The following is a 22,211-nucleotide window of genomic DNA, read 5'->3' as shown; positions in this document are numbered from 1 at the left end:
TGAGTAAAGCCAGCCATCCTAGCTGACCCTCAGGGGAACCTCGTACTACCCAAATCACAAAACTCCAAAATTAAGTTTAGAGTTCAAGATCCTACTGTCCCTCTGGAACCAGCCAGCCACTTGAGGAATGCAGGCTGCTATACCCACAATGCAACATGATTCAAGAAGGAGGCATGGTAGCTGGTTTACCCAAGTAGCTCTTTTACCAAAGTTCAACAGCCTCTGTCTCTATTAAGCACTTCTCTGGTTGCTATAAGTGTCTGAGTGACTCTAGAGTTCTAAAATAGTGGATTCTGATAGTGTTTTTCCAGCTTAATGTTTGTTTTGGTGGAGAGACCAACCCTAGAAGCTGCCATATTTTTGACATCTTTTGCTGCCATTTTTACTGCTATTTTAAAGTAAATCACAGATTTGGCATTTCATCCTTAATACTTCAACTTGAATCTTCCAAAATAAGAACAATTGCCTGGATAATCCCATATCATTATCATGGGTAGTTAGCATAGCTGTTGTTTTCTACTATTCTAAGACAAGTGCATCGTTTTCATATTAACTATCTTGTCCTCAAAATGTCCTTTACAGCTATTTTGTTCAAACCAGAAACCAGTCAAGGATTAACTAAGCACATTTAGTTACTGTGTTTCTTAAGTCTTTCTTAAACTAGAATAGTTTCCTCTCCTCTCCCTATTCTATTATTTGGACTTGCAGAGAACCCATCAGTTGGAGTGATAAAATACTTTATGTTCTGCATTCCTGTGGTGTTTCTTCATACATTCTTTTTTTAAAAATATTTTATTTATTCATGAGAGACAGAGAGAAAGAGAGAGAAGCAGAGACACAGACAGAAGGAGAAGCAGGCTCCATGCAGGGAGCTCGATGTGGGACTTGATCCCGGGACTCCAGGATCTCCCTGAGCCAAAGGCAGGTGCTCAACTGCTGAGCCACCCAGGCGTCCCTCCTCATACGCTCTTTAAGTCATTCCTCTCAACTAGAAGTTTAGGTGATTAAATTCAGGCTGAATCTTGTTTGGTAATAGTACTCCATAAAAGATGCTTCATATTCATATGAAGAATATGCTTCATATTGCATCAGGAAGCAAAGAATGTCTAGTAAAGATTTGTTAGTAGAATAGTATTGAGGTTGACTGGCCAGATCACATAAAGTTGTTTATCTTAATTGATCTTTAAAGATATTTCTGCTGGGTTTAGAGGTCTAGCAAGGCAATTATTGTTTTTAACACTTGGAAGATGCCTTTAACACTTGGAAGATGTCTTCTGATTTACATTGTTGCTGGTGAGAAGTAGGCAATCGGTCTTACTTTTGTCTTGTTTGATGATAAGCCGACTGTTTTTTGTTTTTTTTTTTTGCTTTTAAGATTTTTCTCTTGGTAGGATTTATCACTTCACTTCTGCAAAATTCTTAGTTGTTGTATTTGCTCTCAAGCCTTTCTGAGACAATGATTAAGATACTTGTTTTATATTCTATATGTATATGTCTATTTCTGGAGTCCATTCTGTTCCACTGTTTGTATTTCTGTCCCTACATAAAGACCATCCTGTCTTGATTACTGTAGCTCTATAGTAAGTCTTGAAATCAGATCACATAAGCCCTCCAAATTTATTTTTCAAATTGTTTTTGCTATTCTTGTCCTTTTGCATTTTCATATAAATTTTAGCCTCAGTTTGTCAGTTTCTACAAAAAGCCTGCTGGTATTTTAATTGGAATTGCACTGAATCTTTAGCTCAGTTTGGGGAGAAGGAATATCCTAACCATGTTGAATGTTCCATTCCAGGAACATGTTTAATGTCTCTCTTAAGGGTGATCATTAATTTTTGTTTCTTAGTTTTCATTATACAGGACTAACAAGTAATTTGATAAAAATGTTCCTATGTCATGTGTTTTTGTTTGGTTTGTTTTTGTGTATGTATGCTTTATAATTTTTTACATAGGTGATTGCTTATTGTGACTTTAAACAATTATACTTATCCTTTTCAACCTGTTTACCCTTTATTTCTTTATCTTGCCTTTTTTGTACTAATTAAAAGAGCTTGGAATAGAAGTTGTGAGTGGAAGTCCTTGATTTCTTCCAAGTCACACCAGAAAGCATTTAGTATTTCATCATTAAATATGTTATGTGTAAGATTTTCAAACATGGCTTTTATCAGGTTGAGGAAGTTTCATTCTATTCCTAGGATACTGAATGTATCTTGTATGGGTGCTGAATTTTTCACGGATGATCATACTAAGACTTTTCTCCTTTATTTTGTTAATGTAGTGAATTACTGTAATTGATTTGAATGCTCAACCAGCCTTGCATTTCTATGATAAACTTTATTTAACCATGATGTATTATCCTTTTTATGTGTTTCTTCCCTTGATATTCTGATATTTTGTTAATGATTTTTGTTAATCTTTGTTCATGAGACATACTGATCTGTACTTTTCTGTCCTGCCCTAATGATTGCATCTGATTTTAGTATCAGGACATTACTGGCCTTATAAAATGAGATGAGAAATGTGTTTCTTCTCTGTTTTCTAAGAGTTGTTTATAGCTGATATTATCTTCTTTTTATGTTTGACAGAATTCACCAGTGGTTCCTTCTAGAGCTAGACTTTTCTTTGAGGGAACGTTTGGAAACAAATTCAGTTTCTTTAATTGATACAGGGCTATTCAGGTTTTCTATTTTTTTTTTTTTTTTAAGATTTGGGGTAATTCTGTCTTTCAAAGAATCAGTACATTTAATCAAGTTGATCACAGTATTCTCCTGTTACTTTAAGGTCCACAAAGTCTGTACAATGGCCTCTATTTTATTTGATTTTTTTCATTATAATTTTTTGATAAGTCTAGCTAGAGTATTAATTTTAACAACCCGTCCTCCCTCACTTCCCAAACTAACTTCTGTTTCATTGCCTTTTTTGTTTTCCTTTATTCCCATTTTCTTTTCTTTCCCAATAGTTTTCTACTCATTATTTCCTTCATTCTGCTTTCTTTGGGATAAATTTACAGTTCTTTTTCTAGATTCTTGACATGGAAGTTTCCTAGATCGTTGATTTTTTTTTTTTTTTAATCAACATGGAAATAAGTTGTTCAATTTCGGGATCCCTGGGTGGCGTAGCGGTTTGGCGCCTGCCTTTGGCCCAGGGTGCGATCCTGGAGACCTGGGATCAAATCCCACGTCGGGCTCCCGGTGCATGGAGCCTGCTTCTCCCTCTGCCTATGTCTCTGCCTCTCTCTCTCTCTCTCTCTCTCTGTGTGTGACTATCATAAATAAATAAAAATTAAAAAAAAAGGAAATAAGTTGTTCAATTTCCACGTAGTTGGGGATTTTCCAGTTCTATTTCTAATTTCTAAGTTAATCTCATTGTGATCATGGAACAATGTTTTGCGTTTTTAGTTCTTTTAATTTAATCATACTTGTTTTGTTGCACAACGTATGGTATTTCTGGGTATATATTCCAGACACAGTTAATATGTATTCTGCTATCATTGGGTATTCTTTAAACATCATTTGCATCAAGTTATTTGATTCTTTTGTTCAAGTTGTTTATGTCTTTGTAAGGAATTTACCCCTTTATCATAATATATTGTCCCACTTTATATCTGGTAAAGTCTTCCAGGTTTTATAGGCTTATTGTTGAATGTGTATCTGTTTCTGTCCTTTTTATTTTTTTAAACTGTGTGCGTATTTAATTGGATTTCTTGTAGATAACGTTTAATTAGGTCTTTTGTTAAATGCATGTGTATGTATGTATGTTTAAGTAGGAAGCATACATCAGTGGCATCGATAGGACCATGGACAGATCATCATTTAGTCCTTTTCCTTTAAAATGCAGAAAAATATAATAATGAAGTGTTAATTTAATAGGTGATTTCCTTGTTTAGCTTCTCCCCAGCACATACTCCATATTCTTACTTTTGGTATTAGCTAAAAGAAGCAATTTATAGCATTTGTGAGATACATTTGCTTTTCTCTTTAAAGTTGACTACCTGCTTGCCTTTTGGATCTCACGTTTTCCCTTTCAAAAATGGGAGTTGAATTATGTTTTTATAGTATTCCCATTCTTCCCAGGATGGCGTGTCAAAAGAACCCCTTTTTTCATACAGGCATTCAGTTACTTACTATATAGTATGCAGTGTCTTGTTTTTCTTGTACTCTTAAATTGTGTGGTTGGAATGAAACTTGAGACACAAATTTAAGATACATTCAACATTGAGTCCCATTGTTACTTTTAGTTATGCACTTTCTTTTCCTACTGGTACTTTTAGGTAGAGGTGCCTTTATTAACCTGAATTCATTTGTAGCATTAGTAGATCATACTTTGAGGAAATCAGATAGATGAAGTCATGCTGATCCTTTCAGAAGGAGTCCCCTGTTATCTGATTTTAATTATAATGCACAGGCTTACCAAGTAACCAGCTTGACATCATTAGGCCCTTTTTATACATTTATTCATAGAATCCTTAGAACAGTCCTACCTCAAATTTATTCTGATGAGTGTGAAACATGTAGCACAACTGGAACACAGGAAACTCACAATATGGTAACTACTATTATGATTATCATTTACTGTTGTTTTACAGAAGAGGAAATGGAGGCTCAAAAGGTTTTAGGGGTTATAGAGCAATTAATCCAAAGGAGGCACCTAGGTCTATGTGGTTTTAAGCAACATATTTTATTTATTTATTTATTTATTTATTTATTTATTTATTTATTTATTTATTTATTTTTATGATAGTCACAGAGAGAGAGAGAGAGGCGCAGAGAGAGAGAGAGGCAGAGACACAGGCAGAGGGAGAAGCAGGCTCCATGCACCGGGAGCCTGACGTGGGATTCGATCCCAGGTCTCCAGGATCGCGCCCTGGGCCAAAGGCAGGCGCCAAACCGCTGCGCCACCCAGGGATCCCTATTTTTTTTATTTTAATATGTTCCATGTAAAATGTATACAAGATGTGTCATTAGGCTAGATTCAAATCCCAGATTTGCCACTTAGTAGTTGTATGACCCTGGGCAAGTGATGGTGATTAGTTTTCTGATCTGTAAGATGGGGATTATACTTATTAATTTATGAGAGCTGGGTTCCTCTGAGGGCTACTAGTACCCTAGCAGCTAGTCTAGAGTTAGAAGAGAGCTCTGACAAAAGCAAGCAGGTTTTTTACTAGGCCTGAGGTCTCATTTGCACCCATCTTCTCAGCGTTGGAAGCAGTTTAGTTGAACAATAGACATGTTTTGAAGTTAGTACTGGAGAGGAGCTGCTACTGCTGCTTTGCTCTTTCCTGGGCCTACCCACTGTCCAGACTTGTATGCTAATCATTCCCATGCTTTTCTTTATAGTTGGTCATCTGTGTATGCTTTCCTATATAATAATTTATTTGAATTGTATTGGATCTTTTTTTTAACTTGAATGGTATATGTATTATTCTAGGACTTCTTCACTTAATATAATATTGTTTGGGATTCAGTTGTGTTGTTGTCTGTAGTTAAAGTGTAGTGATGTCATTGGTGTATTTTACTATTTGAATATATCACAGTATTTCGTTTCTACTGTTGATGGACTTTTTTTTTTAGGAAAAATTTTTTAAAAAAATTTATGATAGTCACACACACAGAGAGAGAGGCAGAGACACAGGCAGAGGGAGAAGCAGGCTCCATGCATCGGGAGCCTGATGTGGGATTCGATCCCGGGTCTCCAGGATTGCGCCCTGGGCCAAAAGCAGGCGCTAAACCGCTGGGCCACCCAGGGATTCCAGAGTCTCTATTTTTTAAAAAAAAATCTCCCACATTGTTCTGCACATCCATATTTGAAAACCACTACCAGGGGAAATTACTAAACAATAAAAAGAGCAGCATGGGGTTATTGAAGGGGCATATCATTTAAAATAATGAAGTATTATTCATTATTAAATTAAGTGTAAGATATATGTATATGTGTACATACGTGTATGTGTGTGTGTGTATGTATACACACACACACACACACACACACACACACACACACTGAATTGCTTTGTGTTAAGTAATAGCAGGTATGACCTGGAAGAGAGTGGACATTATAAAAGAACTCGGTTACAATTTGAATGAGATGTGCTCACTTAGTGCTTAGTATATTTGTATTTAAATTTATAATGAGAGTTCATGGATATAGAGAACAAATTGTGATTGCCTAAGATGTAAAGTGTCATGAGCGGGTAAAGAATGAGGAGGGTCAAAGGTACAAATTTCCAGTTATAAAATGAATAAGTCATAGGGTTGTAATGTACAGCATGGTAACTGTAGTTAATAATATTATATTGCTTATTTGAAAGTAGCTAGAATTATGACCCAGCAATTGCACTACTGGGTATTTACCCCAAACATACAGATGTAGTGAAATGAGGGGACACCTGCACCCCAATGTTCATAGCAGCAGTGTCCACAATAGCCAAATTGTGGAAGGAGCCACGATGTCCTTTGACAGATGAATGGATAAAGATGTGGTGTATATGTACAATGGAATATTACTCAGCCATCAGAAAGGATAAATACCTTTTACATTGACGTGGAAGGAACTGGAGGGTGTTATGCTGAGTGAAATAAGTCAACTGGAGAAAGACAGTTATCACATGTTTTGACTTATGTGTGAAATAAAAGAAATAGTGCAAGGGACTGTAAAGGAAGGAAGGGAAACTGAATGGGGGAAAAATAGAGGAAGACAAACCATGAGAGACTCAACTCTGGGAAACAAGTTTGCTGAAGGGAAAGTGGGTGGGGGGCTGCGGTAACTGGGTCACAGGCATTAAGGAGGGCATGTGATGTGATAAGCACTGGTGTTACACTATATGTTGGTAAATTGAATGTACATTTTTTTAAAAAGTAGCTAGAAGAGTGGATCTTGAAAATTCTTATCACAGGAAAAAAACTTTTGTAACTGCGTGGTGGCAGATGTTAACTTACTGCCATGACCATTTTACAGTTATATACAGACAATGAAATCGTTATGCTGTGGAAACCAAAAAAATCTTAGAACGCCATTTTGTTTTTCCCAGTTGGAGTCATTCGATGTCCAGTTTGCAGCCAAGAGTGTGCAGAGAGAGACAACATAGATAACTTTTTTGTGAAGGACACTACTGAGGTTCCCAGCAGTACAGTAGAAAAGTCTAATCAGGTAAGCGTATTAATTAAGTCTTAAATGTTTTGCTTCCTTCTATTGAGACATCCTAAACTCCTGACAGACTCTAAAATAAAAGGTGTTTGACATTGACCATTATGTCTATCAATAATTATGTAATATTTTAAACAGTAACTTTAAACAGGGCTTGGTGCAGGGAATAAACTTTCTAATTGTTGTGGAACCAGCTTTAAAGAATGAAAATGTAATTATGTCAGCTACAGTGCGAAGTACTTAAGACTCTGAAAGTTCCCCTGTGAATACCAGTGATTTTTCTTTTTTGTCTTCCAGATTGTCATGTCACTTTGCTTCATATGTGATTATATTTATACTAGATATGCTTTGTTAGTTCCATCACTTTATCAGATGAACTGTAGTAATGCATGTGAATGCTCAGTCCAGGAAATTCAAAAGTAAAGTAGTATAATCAACAGAATAGTTATTATCCAATATGAATTGATGATGATAAGATGAGAATTGAAAAGATTCTTTTTTTCTTTTTTTTAAGATTTTATTCATTAATTCATGAGAGACAGAAAGAGAGAGAGGCAGAGACACAGGCAGAGGGAGAAGCAGGGAACTTCAGGCTCCATGCAGGGAGCCTGAAGTGGGACTTGATCCTGGAACCCTGGGATCATGCACGCCCTGAGCCGAAGGCAGATGCTCAACTGCTGAGCCACCCAAATACCCCAGAGAATAGAAGGGATTCTAATCTGAAGGACACATTTAAGAGGCTGCTTTATGCCTCTGTATAATATTAGTTTTGGTAAGTTTAGTTACTCTGTTTTTGTCACAGAAACATAATAGGAAGAAGTTATGATCCATTAAACTAGAGACAAAGTCCAAATTGACATGTTTGCTGTAGATAAGTGAGGGGGAGGGTGTTAAACCTGGTTCAGGAATAGGGTACTTGGAGGAATATTTTGGGACTATTCATGGGAATATCATGGGAATATTTATGGGAATATCCCATGAAGATGGGAGAGATGATAATGTGGGATGAAGGAAGCACTAGACAAAAGATAGAGAGATCTGAACTAGTCTGGTGGCAATAAGGAAAGGAAGGGAAGAAGTCTACACAGGGCTTGATATACCTGATTGGATGTGGAAGTGAGAGGAACCCCATTACTAGGATGGTGGTGCTTTTCACAGAGAGAAAGGGGGCAGAGAAGTGGTTAGAGAATTGGTTTTGAATATGATTGAGTTTGCCTATAAGACTAAGGTAATGTCATCCGTGGTCAAACTGGAGCTCTGAGGAAAGTTTGTAGCTGAAGAAGTTTAAAACCTTTTTGTTATAGATAATTTTAAGCATTACCAGGAGAGGGACAGTTTCACTTGACTCCCATGTACAGGTTACTAGCTTAGTAGTCATCAATTCTTGTTTTATGTTTAACCTGACAGCACCCTCCCCCTGACCACACCACACATTGTATTTTGTTGAAGTTATTCCCAGACATTATATCCTCTAACCCATAAGTCATTTTCTATGGGAAAGTAAGTTTTATAAACATAACCACATTAATTTCATATGTAAAAAAATTAGTTATTCCTTTATATATCAAACATCCAGTGATAACGTATCTAATTGTTGTGGTTTCTTTTTTTATTTTTATTTATTTTTATTTATTTATTTATTTTTGGTTTCTTTTTTTAAAACCGTGGTTTGTAAGGAGCCAATAAGGTCTACACAATTGACGTTCTCAATCCTATATTTTAATTAATCTCAAATTACCTTTTCACTTTATTGGTTTTCTTTTTCCTCCCTTTTAACCTATTTGTTAGATAAACTGGGTCTTAGTCATGTAAAGTTAGCCTTATTCTGCATTTTGCTGACCATCTTCATAAAGTCACTTATGTACACTGGCAATAAAAATGTAGAGACTGATTTAGTTTCAGGTTCCATTGGGTGAGGGGGTGGTGGTGTAAGAATACTTTTCATCTGGGCAGCCCTGGTGGCTCAGCGGTTTAGTGCCGCCTTCAGCCCAGGGTGTGATCCTGGAGACCCAGGATCGAGTCCCACGTCAGGCTCCCTGCGTGGAGCCTGCTTCTCCCTCTGCCTGTGTCTCTGCCTCTCTCTCTACCTGTGTCTTTCATGAATAAATAAATAAAATATTAAAAAAATACTTTCATCCATATGTCTGAGTGTACTTCAATCAGGAGGCATAGGAGTTTGGTTCTCTTTCTGTTTTCTGATGTCAGTGGCCATTAATTATCATTGCCACGACCCCATATTATATTAGGCACTTGGAAAATTGTGACATTCTCATTCTGTGATTTCCCGTTTTTCTTAACTGGAAGAGAAACCAAAGGCTTCCTTCATTTATTTTTTGGTTATCAAGGAAAGGTAGATTAAACACTTGATTTATTTTTCCTTTATTTGCTGATTTTTAGAGTAGTAACCTAGTTTCTTAGCATTCTTCAGAGGTTGACTACACACGTTGTGTGTACGTGTGTGTTATTATGAATTAATGGATTTTTAACACAAAATATGTTGTAGTAGTTGTTCTTATTGATGCTCAAATTGTGCCATCTTGGCAAAAGGAGCCTCACATTGATTCCTGAGTCATTCTGATACAATTGCAGTAGTCACTGCTATCTCCCTTCCTTTCTCTTTTCACAAGATATTAGGGGCTTTGATTCCTTTTAGCTGGAAATGCTATCTATCTGGAGACCACAGTATGGGTGCCAAGGGTACTCATCACCACTGAGTTGGTCATATTTCTAGGCCTTGCAGGAGAATGATTTAGCAAATACTTTTTATTGAAAAAAGAGAAGTGACTGCACTTAACTGTATCAAGCACTGAGTGATGTATAGAATTGTTGGATCATAAAATTGTACACCTGAAACTAATATAACACTATGTTAATTACATTTGAATAAAAAAGAATAAACAAGTCCATCAGGTTTGGTCTTGAATTTAGGCCACGTAGTGTCTCCTGGGGAACAGGCAAAGGATCCTCTCTAAAGCATCTTTTTATTAAGAAGCTCATCAACCTCAAACACACGAAATTTTAAGGATCTGCAATAGAGAGAGTCTCTGAAATCTTTAAGTGTCAGGGAAGGGGATAAACAGAATACAAAGTAAGTATTAGATGATAGAAAACTGTTAAGCTTAGTAAGGAAACTAGTGTTTTTAAGAAGGCTAGGATTTTAGAAAAGTGATGGTGCAAATGTTTAACAGAAAAGTAAGCAAGTTTAGTCTTAGTGTATTAATGTATTAACCAAGTGAACAGATTTCTGTAGCAAAAATGTGAGAAATGACCCGAGAAGCTCTGACAGCAAGTGGCTGTACCAAAAAAATTAAAACCATGTCCCCCCTAGTGCCAAAACCACCAGATGATAGTGTAAAAATTCAGTGTACAGTTATTCGTTTTATGTGATCCCAAATGTCCAAAGTCATGTTTCTGTTGCTGTTATTTTTTCCACAGAACTAATAGTTTGACCTGGTGTCCTATAGAGTATGTGAGAAATAAGGGTTGTAGCCGTGCCTTCGGGGCTTTCCCATAGGATGACCATTATCCTCTCCAGTTCAGCCAGTCTTTGAGGTTCTACCTTGACCCTGCTGAGGATCACAGAAGGCTCACCACCGTTCCCCTTCCCTGCCCTGTCATGTGAATAGTACTGAGAAGACTGCCCAGTTATCAGTAGAGTCATAGATGTGCTGAAAACTCAAATTCGGCAGAGGGAATAAAGTGTGATTATCAAAGGTGAATGTATTCCACTCCTAAGCAAACTGATAGCCTGATTGAGGCTCATGAGAAGTTACTGAGAAGAGGATATAACATCTATTTCTAAGATTCTTGTAGCTAGAAGACCTTAAGAAGAGAAATAGATTTCATTTGGCTCAATAGTGTACTCTCCATAAATAAAATGTGCTTCCATGTGAGGTAATGGGTGTCTAATTGCTGAAAATAGATAAGCAGCCTATCTAGGAAAGAAAAAGCAAATATACCACTACACCATATTGATATTTATAAGTCCAGTTTAGATTTGTAGGTCTTTTTTGATTTTATCTCACTTAATCTGACATTGGAAATCTTGGTTCTTAATTACATTGACATCATTATTTGTTTTCTCGAAATATATGTTATAGGATATATTAGTTTTGGTACAATCAGGAACTATCTTAATTCTTAAAAATAAGAATTGTTTACTAGATAAAACTTGTTTACTGAAAGAATAAAAAATACTTAAAAGTATCATAGAGCTAGCAACTATAAAGAAGCAGCTCAGAGAACAAAGAGAGTCAAAGTTAGAAGAAGGGTCTTGTAGAACATCAGTTGAAACATCTGAAGAGGCTGCTTGGCTCAGCTCATGTTGGTGTCTGAGCTTTTGGCCCTGGGACCACAGATCTTAGCAGAGCAGGAGTAGGCCTGTGGTGGTAGTATCTCCAAAGCTGGTTCTGTGAGGATTAACAACACTGCAAACCAGGGCTAAGCGCTACTGTGGGAATACACTTGCCATCACCGGGGTGAAGTTCATGGATTGGCATGATATACACAGAAAATGCAAGCAAATAGACAAATAAGATGATGAAGTGCCTTCTTCCTCTGACACTGCAGTACTCCTCCAGACCGTCTATTGTCAGAATCTAATATGGGAGCAGCCCTGGTGGCTCAGCGGTTTAGCTCCCTGCATGGAGCCTGCTTCTCCTGCCTGTGTCTCTGCCTCTCTCTCTCTGTCTTCATGCATAAATAAATAAAATCTAAAAAAATAAATAAATAAAAGAAAAGAATCTAATATGGGAACCAGCTCAGCATGAATATGGTTTGTGGAGTAAGACTATGGAAAATAGAGTTGGTACTGAAAGTAGAAGTTATGGAGCTGTTTCTGTCAAAATAGAAAGCAAGGAAGCCAGCAATTACTTACATGTATGCATAAGAAATAGTCAAATCCGTATTTTTTTCAATTTAAAAAAAAATGTATTAGTTAACATTCAGTGTAATATTCTAAAGTTACTTGAAATAAATAATTCTCTGAATATTTAAGCCACCACTTGATAGGCAGATTCATTTGTTTCATTTGCTTTTGGTTTAGAGATTTAATTTTTTAAATTTAAATTTGTAGGACTATATATAAAACATTTCTATAGTTCTAAAGTAAAATCTATAAAACAGTGTATTGAGAGAACTCAAGCTTCTATTGCTATTTCATCTACCCATATACCTTATTTCTTCTCTATCCTATAGGCAGCCATTTAATCTCCTTTATTCTTCCATTTAAAATATTTTATGTGGGATCCCTGGGTGGTGCAGCGGTTTGGCGCCTGCCTTTGGCCCAGGGCGCGATCCTGGAGACCCGGGATCGAATCCCACGTCGGGCTCCCGGTGCATGGAGCCTGCTTCTCCCTCTGCCTATGTCTCTGCCTCTCTGTGTGTGTGTGTGTGTGTGACTATCATAAGTAAATAAAAAATTAAAAAAAAAATAAAGATAAGCATTCTAAGTAACCTGCCCAAGACTACTTAACTACTAAGTGGGCAACTGGAATATCAACCCACACTCCTATCCACAAGACTCGGTATCATAAGGGCAGGACCCATGTTTGCTTTTCCATCATTGTACCTTAACATAGTGCCTGGAATATTTGATATATTGAATGAAGAACAATGCCATATTTCCATTTCATATGTTTATGTTTTAAAACATGTCAGTTTAAATTTACAAACACTGTCAGGATAGCTGATAGAGTCCAGTATGAGTGGTATATCATTTTTATATGACTAGTAGGTTTTGTTTTGTTTTGTGTTTTTTTTAAGATTTTCTTTATTCTTGAGAGTCACAGAAAGGGAGGCAGAGGGAGAAACAAGTTCCATGCAGGGAGCCTCATGCAGGACTTGATCCTGGGACTCCAGGATCATGAGCTGAGCCAAAGGCAGACACTCAACCATTGAGCCACCCAGGCGTCCCAATATATGACTAGTTTTTTGACCACCTTTTTGTTATTCTTAAAAATTGATGTGACATGTTTCTTTTATTAGGTATGCACAAGCTGTGAGGACAATGCAGAAGCTAATGGGTTTTGTGTAGAATGTGTTGAGTGGCTCTGCAAGACATGCATCAGAGCCCATCAAAGAGTGAAGTTCACAAAAGACCACACTGTAAGACAGAAGGAGGAAGTATCTCCAGGTAATAAACTGGCTTTAATCTCTTTTGGTCTCTAACCTTCCCCCTCTTTTCTATCTTCCTTTCCTGGCTTTGTTTTGATACCATTGTAAGTGTTAAATGCATTCTTGTTTTTTAATATAAGGAGGTCTGTATTGTAATTGAAATTTGAAGACCTCCAAATGTTGTTGAATATGAGTAGATATAAAATTTTTCTGCCTTATATTGATTCATACTCCCAATCCCCCTTTTCGTTTAAATGCTATAATTTGGTGTAAATGTATAGGAAATGGAAGAAAAAAAGAGTTGCTTTTTAAACTTTTTTAGCTTCTCTTATTACTTCTCTTGTTTCTAAGGTATGACAAGAGGTGGGCTTAATAAAAATTTATAAGCCTGATACCATTATGGAAATCCTGTTTTGTGATATTTGATATGTAGATAACTAAAGAAGCTCTGCCTTTTATGTGACTTACAGTTTCTCAGTTTTTATTGTATGACTTAAAATGTAAAGTTTACTAATAATTTGTTTTATTATAGTAAAATATATGTAACTTAAAACTTGCCATTTAAACCATTTTTAAGTGTATAATTCATTAATATACACATTCATTTTATCAGTGTACAGTGCACTAATGGCATTCACAATGTTATGAAGCTGTCACCACTGCCTGTTTCTAAAGTTTTTTCATCATTTCAGGAAGAAACAATACCCACTATATATTAATGCTTATTCCCCACTTTCCTCTACCCCGTGGACTTCTAATCTGTCTGTTCGAATTTGCTTATTTCTGCAAGTAGAATCAAATAGCATTTGTCCTTTGTTGTCTGACTTATATCACAATATTTTCAGCTTTTATCTATGTTGTAGTGTTTATCACACTTCATTTGTTTTTATGGCTCATTAATATAGTTTTGTTTAAAAAATTATTTTTTGGTTTTAATTTTTGCTTTATTGCCTTTAATTCAAGTCAACCAGTATTCATAGATCTATTCTGTATTCGAAGGAACTTTGCTGTGCATTAGAGATGGAAAGTGAATAAAACAGATAATTTTGCCCCACAGGAGTTATTAGTATGATGAAAGCTACAAACAAATTGGCCTCATAAGTTCTGTAGAAGCACATGAAAGAAGCCCCAAACTCAAGATTTGGGGATTTAGGTTGGAAGCGAAATCTGGGGCTTGAAGGAGAAATAGAGTTTTATCACAGGAAGGAGAGGAGTGGGGAAAAGTGAAGTACATGCACAAATATCTAGAGAGAGAGACAGTTGACTATAGCTGGAGAGTAAGATTCAGGGGGAGGAGGAATAAGAGATGAGGCTAGGAGTCTGGTGACAAGGGAAGTGGGATTATAATTTCTGAGGACACTGATGAGGAAAAGACAAAAAGAGAAGAGGCCAAGTATAGATTCGGATAAATTAAATAGATTAGTGCTAGAAAGACTTGTCTCTTTTTTTGTGAATTCAGCCATCTATTGAAAAACAGAGCAGAGGAAACAGGATTAAAAGGTAAGGAATGTGGGGAATACTTGAAATGACTCCAGTTAAAAGAGAGCTTCAGCTTCAGAAACAGTTTGGTAGCATCAATGTTACATTGCATATACAGGCCTTAAAACTTCCTCCCTCGAGTGGTGCCTGGGTGGCTCAGTCAGTTAAGCGTTTGCCTTCAGCTCAGGTCATGATTCTGGGGTCCTAGATCGCATCCTACATCGAGCTCTCTTCTTGATGAGAGCCTGCTTCTCCCTCTGCCCACCACCTCCACCTCTCATGAGTAAATAAACAAAAATCTTAAAAATAAAATAAAATAAAATAAAATAAAATAAAATAAAATAAAATAAAACTTCCTCCATCAGGCCTCAGCAGTGTACTTGTAGGTATAGAGAAGAATCAAACTTATCTAGGATTGGGGTTTATCTAGATAGGTGTTGGAGAAGTTCAATAGAGTGGGAGGTAAAAATAATGGCATTTACTAAATGAAGGATTTTTTTTTTAATTTTTTTTTTTAATTTTTATTTATTTATGATAGTCACACACAGAGAGAGAGAGAGGCAGAGACAAAGGCAGAGGGAGAAGCAGGCTCCATGCACCGGGAGCCCGACGTGGGATTCGATCCCGGGTCTCCAGGATCGCGCCCTGGGCCAAAGGCAGGCGCTAAACTGCTGCGCCACTCAGGGATCCCGATTTTTTTTTTTAAACTGTATTGTTGTGCCCAAGATTGTGAATCCGAGAAACCATCAAGGAGCCGACACCAATGCAAGCGCACGAGGGTTTATTAGCAAGCTCGAACTTGGGTCCAAGTATACCCGACACAGGGGAGCAGGGACTTGGACCCCGAAGTGGGTTACAGCTGGGTGTTTTATAGGCTGGTCTAGGAGATTTTCAGAAGGTGTGGAGGAATTTCTCAAGTTCTGTTTACATTCTGATATGGGGCTTTCAAGGGCATTGAGCTCCGTTCTCATTCTAATATAGGACTTTCTACCACAGGGTGGGCTCTGTTGTCTTTCTGATATGGGATTCTCTGCCAAGGGCAATTCTGAGCTCTGTTGTCTTTCTGATATGGGATTCCCTGCCGAGGACATTGAGGACATTCTGCAGTTTTTCCTGTAAAGTTCAGCTCTTATTCACAGGGGCCTAAGATGGCTGTACTTGTGCTAATGCTCAAGTTTAGGTAGGATGGCCTTGATTTTTCTCGGCCTCCACAGTATAAAGGAAATGAAATTGATGGTGTAAGTTGATAATGAAAGAAATTGTTAAGAACCTAGAAATCATTGAGCCCCAGGGAGAGTAGTTGGAAGGTTAGAAAGTTGAAGTTATTAGAGTAGATGTTTGAACTTATGATTATAGAAATGGAGCACTTATGGGCCGTCAAAAGTCTAAGGTGAGACCATGATGTAAGGAGCTCTAAAGGAGTTTTAGGTCTCCGGAGATGAGAAAGTCTGAGAGCCTTGTTTTTTTGTGGTAATCGATGTGGACTTCTAAATCATCCAGAGTGATGATGACATTGAGGACTAGAAGGATGACTGAGTCAGGATCCAAATTCTTCAATAAGTAAAGGAAGTCTATAAATGGGTGATAGGATATTCTAATTACCTAAATCAGAAGCTCTATAGTTATTGTTGGATAGTAGGCACAAACTAGAATGACCTAAGCCAACTAAAGATGTATGGTCACTCTATTTATTGTGATGTCTACATGACATGCACATTAAGGAGAAGGGTACAGGGGAGCTGTTAGGATATTCACATTATAATAGTGAGCCATTTTTGCATTGCTAGAATTAATTGCATTTGGTCTTGATGTGTTGTGCTTTTAATAGTCTTTTACTATATTGCTAATTTTCTCCAGTTATTTTCCTTCTTTCCAACTCATATGAGTTTAATGCATTTTTGCCTATTTTTGGATCTGACTAGATGTACGTTATCTTTTTGTTTTTATCCACAGAAGCATTTGCTCTGAAATTTATCTAATTATATTTTATGTATATCTTTAGCTCATTATTTTTCTTTAATTTCTCCCAGCTTACCTTAGTTTTATTTTAAAGTTCTAATACTAACTTCCTTGACATAAATACTTGATATTTATTTTTTGTAGAATTATAAATGTTTAAAGCTTGATATAATTTGCCACTTTGATTTCTACTATATTTTAAATACTCTGCATTTATGGGGGCATTTGGCTGGTTCGGGTGGTAGAGCATGCAACTCTTGATTTCCAGGTTGTGAGTTCAAGCCCCACATTGGGTGTAGAACCTACTTAGTTTAAAAAAGAAATCTAAGTATTCTGCATTTATGGTTCTGAATCCTAGACTTATGAATTTTTGTGTTATTTATTACTTTGGTGCATTATAAATAATGATATGGAAAGGAGGCCATAATGCATATTAAATGCAAAAAGCAAATTCCTTAACAGTCTGGTTATTCTGAATCCAAGAATTCATTAAAAGGAAAACAAAAGTGTTCTCATTGCTTGGAGTTTTTGTTTGTTTCCTGTTTCAACTGTATAGTTTTATTATGATCAGAAAATGTGAGTCCGTGAATTCTTTCTACGTGCTGGCATACAACATAAGGTTTTTGTAAATATTGATAGTACAGGTGACCTTTGAATAACATGAGGCTTAGGGATGCTGAACCCTCCACAGTCAAAAATCCACTTTGTGAACCTTTGATTCTTCAGAACTTTACAGTTAACTGCTTCTAGTACCAGTGCCACTTTACTGGTAAAAGTCAATTAATACACTGTTTTTTAAAACTTTATTTGGGAGGGATAGTAAGTGTGAGTGCAAGTGCACAGGCATGTGCACACAAGTGGGAGGTGGGGCAGAGGGACAAGCAGACTTCTCACTGAGCAGGGAGCTGATGCTGGCTAGATCCCAGGACCCTGAGATCATGATCTGATTTGAAGTCAGATGCTTAATGAACTGAGCCATTCAGGTACCCTAGAACACATTTTGCAAGAAGTGTATGTGTGTGTATTTATATTGTGTTCTTACAAAGTAAGCTAGAGAAAAGAAAATGTTGAGAAAACTAAAAGGAAGAGGAAATACATTTATAGTAACCATACTGTTTTTATCAAGAAAAATCCATGTGTATGGACCCAGGCACTTAAAACCTGTGTTGTTCAAGGGTAAACTCTATGTGAAAATAAATTTTAGATAAATACAAAATTTATATTAAAAGGAGAAACCATGTAAGTTCACTCTAAGAAAAAAAAATAAACCTTTTTATAATTAGGAAAAAGCCTTTCTAGAAGCAGTTCTTTAGAACTAAAGTCATATAAAATAAAATCAGATTCGTTTTTCTGTAAAATGTTTTAAGGATCTTTTTGGGAAAATGACATAAATCAAGTCAGACTGGAGAAAATATTTCTAAAATCTTTGGCAAGCAATGTATCAAATGTGTCTGCAAATTGGTAAGAAAGACACTTGGAAAAAATAGCAGAGGTTGTGAACAGACAATTCTTAGAAGAAATACAAATGGTTGATTAGTGTGAAAAGTTGTCCAGTTTCAGTTATTAAAGAAATATGTCTAAAGATAGTGAAATCTTTTTTTTTCCTGTAAGATTGGCAAAGATTAAAAGTACTGACAAAACACTGTTAATAATGTAGGCAATAGCCACTCTACACCGTTAAGAATACAAATTGGTACAAGTTTTTTTTTGAGGATCATGTATGTTTGTAGAAGTCACCCTTTGACCTAACAGTTGTGCTACTTGGAATTGATTTGTGGAAACATTCAATGACTTATACTTTTATATGTTTATTTCAGCATTATCATACAATATTAAAAAATGAGAAACAGTGCAGAGCTTATATTCATTTGATGAAATACTATGCAGTTAATAAATAAGTCGACATATTTACTATCACAGAAAGGTATCTAAGAGGGGCACTAGGGTGTCTCAGTTAGTGAAGCATCTGACTCTTGATTTTGGGTTCAGGTCATGATTTCAGGGTCGTGAGTCGAGCCCCATATTGGCCTCACACTCAGTGCGGTGGTGTCTGCTTGAGGTTCTCTCTTTCCCTCAGACCTTCCTCTGCTCAAATGTGTGTGTGAACGCATGCTGTCTCTCAAAATAAGAAAGGTATCTAAGAGTTAAGAAATCTTATAAGATAGTTTGTGTCATTTTTTAATTTTACAAAACAAAGTGCCTACTAATGTATATAGCTAAATATAAATAGAAAACAGCCAGAAGAACATATACCAAGCTACTAATAGTGGTGGTTATTGCTGAAAGTGGAATTATTTCTGAAATGTTTGGATTTCACCTATAATTATTAGTGAGATAACTGGTATTTATATTTAATCATTACATGTACTTGTATTCTTTTTTTAATTTAACATTATGACATAAGCATTGCTCATTAAAAAGTTACATGGCTGGGGCACGTGGGTGGCTTAGTCAATTAAGTGTGGACTCTCAATTTTGGCTTGGATTGTGGTCTTCAGGTTGTGAGATCCAGCCCCCTGTTGGGCTCCATGCTGGTCATGGAGTCTGCTTGAGATTGTGTTTCTCCCTCCTTCTACCCCCCAACCCTGCTTTCTTTCTTAAGAAAGAAAGAAAATTAAAGTTACATGGAGGACAATAGTATGTAGTGAAAACTTTATGATTATTTCTGTGTTCATGGGTATACTCTGGAAGGATTTTTACAAAAGTGGGAAAATAAGTTTTTCAACACATTCTTTATACATTTTTATTAGATATTTCTGAATTCCACTTAAAACCGTCTTCTCCCATATTTGAAGTAGAAAACATCTAGTTGGTTCACACTCACTTAACCTGGGCTATTTTCTTAAGACTTCTTAATTACACACTCAAAAAAAAAAAAAAAGACTTATTAATTACAGAAAGCATGTTTTTAACTACATACTTTTCTTTTTCTCCTGGGTTAATTTGAATTTCTGGAGAGAAAAACTTATTTATGTTTTCCTTCTAAAATGCTGAGAATACTTAATATATTTTTTCTTTTTTTAATTGAAAGTATAGTTGACACACAATGTTACATAAGTTTTAGATGTGCAACATAGTGATTTGACAAGTTTATACATTATGCTCTGCTTACCACAGGTGTAGCTACCATCTGTCAGCGTACAATGCTATTTTAATATATATAAAGCCCAGTAGTAGTGATGGTGTTGGTGGAACTGTTTATAGCTCTTTTATATCTCAATGGATTCAAATTTAAAACAATTTAATAATTATGTAGTATTCACTTACATTAATTTTCTTCTTTTGGCCTGCCATTATTTTCTACAGAGGCAGTGGGTGTGACCAGCCAGCAACCAGTGTTTTGTCCTTTTCATAAGAAGGAACAGCTAAAGCTTTACTGTGAAACATGTGACAAACTGGCATGCCGGGACTGCCAGTTATTAGAGCATAAAGAGCATAGGTACTGACATCTTTAATTATAGACCCACATTTATAATAAGCTATATGAGGAATAGAGGACTGCTGGAACCCCAGCCAAATGGCAGTCAACAAATAAAGTTTTTTTGGCCAGCAGTATGTTGGCTTGTTCCAGGATGTTTCAACTTGGGCACTGTTGATACTTGTTGGCTGGGGGTTGCTTCAGGTTCATTGTATGGTGCTTAGGTTCATTTTTGACCTATATTCACTGGATTCCAGTGACATCATCCCAGTTGTGACAACCGAAAATGTCTCCAGATGTTGCCAAATGCCCTGCAGAACAAAATCACCCTGAATTGAGAACCACTGGCCTGCACACTATTTGAAAATAAATGGAATTTGTTGCCAGTGTTGTAAAGTGAGGAGATTTTACCTTCAGAAAAAAAATTTGGGTCTTTGGGTTTTTGAGAAAATGGAACTTGTTAGCCCCATATTCCTGTCAGCATTGAGTGGAATTCACTTCAGTGTTCTGTAGAATGAGGCACGGGTTTCCCAATTCATCATAATTCCTGCAGAAGCTTATTTTTAAATCTGACCTCCCACAGGCATTTGAGTCAGCAGCCACTGATTTATTTAAATAGTAAGATTCTGATTAATATAAACAAAATAGATTAAAATGGTCTAGGCTCAGAAGCTGATGATTGGTTACCAGAGAGGTGGGTGAGGGGATGGGTTAAATAGATGATAGGTTTGCATTTGGTGTGATGAGCACTGGGTGTTGTATATAAGTGTTGAATCACTAAATTAGGGATCCCTGGGTGGCGCAGCGGTTTGGCGCCTGCCTTTGGCCCGGGGCGCGATCCTGGAGACCCGGGATCGAATCCCACGTCGGGCTCCCGGTGCATGGAGCCTGCTTCTCCCTCTGCCTGTGTCTCTGCCTCTCTCTCTGTAACTATCATAAATAAATTAAAAAAAAATTGAATCACTAAATTATACAACTAAAACTGATACACCATATATTAACTAACTGGAATTTAAATAAAGACTAAAAAAGGAAAGAAAAAGGGAAGAAATGATCTAAGGTCCCAGTAATGGCAGACTAGACAATTTGTACCAAACCATACCAGTGAGGATAACAAGAATACCTGGACAAAATACAGAAGTCATTGATAAAAAATCTAGAGCTTAGTAGTAAAGAATTACGAGGCCAGATTGGAGTGGGGAGAGAAAATAATAGCTTTTTTCCCTCTTTGATGCATTTACCAGGACTTCTGATAGGCCACAGGGCTGAGAATGAGAAGATAGGGATTACAGGGATTGAAGGTTCCTCTTCCTTGCCTTGATTTGGAATTCTGAAAGTCTACACTGTTTAAGTAAAGATGAATTTGGTACTAAATAGTTCATGACTGGGACTGAAGCCTCAACATCAAATTCTTCAGGACCCAAAGATGAAGTAAATTGAAATCATACTGGTACCCCAAGATGTACCTGGTAGAATTAAATATAAATCCTTCCTGAAGAGAAAAAACATCATCCTCTGTCTCAGATTTATTCAGTAATGAACTTTGCAAAATGGTCCAACACATAATTAGAAGTAATCAAGTATTCTAGGAGATTCGACAACATGAACAAAACCTGGCAGATACAATAAATAATATAAAAAGACCCTTAGGGCTACCTCTTTTTATATTGAAGAGACAAAATGGAAAATTTGGGTGGAGAAATGAAAACTATAAAAAAGAATGAGATGGAAAGTCCAGAACTGAAAATTGCCATAACTGAAATTAACTCATTAGTGGCTGTAACAGATTTGACGTAGCTGGAAAAGAGAATTAATGAACTAGAAGGAAAGTAAGAAAATACCCAGAATGAAGCACGGTAAACAAAAAGATAGAAAGTGGAAGTAATACAGGGTGTAACTGGGGCCAAGAAGGAGAAGAGAGGGAATGGGAAGGAAGCAACATTTAAAGACAGAACAGGGACCCCTGGGTGGCGCAGCGGTTTGGCGCCTGCCTTTGGCCCAGGGCGCGATCCTGGAGACCCGGGATCGAATCCCACATCGGGCTCCCGGTGCGTGGAGACTGCTTCTCCCTCTGCCTGTGTCTCTGCCTCTCTCTCTCTCT

At 36.8% G+C, this 22,211-nt stretch overlaps 1 protein-coding gene across 1 annotated transcript in view; it reads left to right on the top strand.

Moving 5' to 3' along the window:
* The window catches only part of LOC112664452 (uncharacterized), an 89,220-nt gene that overhangs the window by 28,079 nt on the left and 38,930 nt on the right, over positions 1 to 22,211 (top strand). The window contains 2 exon segments of the mRNA XM_049095274.1: positions 7,025 to 7,143; positions 13,126 to 13,273. Coding sequence (XP_048951231.1) covers positions 7,025 to 7,143; positions 13,126 to 13,273 — 267 coding nt within the window.

The sequence above is a fragment of the Canis lupus genome, chromosome 16, assembly GCF_003254725.2.
Source record: "Canis lupus dingo isolate Sandy chromosome 16, ASM325472v2, whole genome shotgun sequence".
NCBI classification, from domain to species: Eukaryota; Metazoa; Chordata; class Mammalia; order Carnivora; family Canidae; genus Canis; species Canis lupus.
The sequence above is the reverse complement of the archived record's forward strand: the minus strand, read 5'-3'. Positions and strand labels throughout refer to the sequence as shown.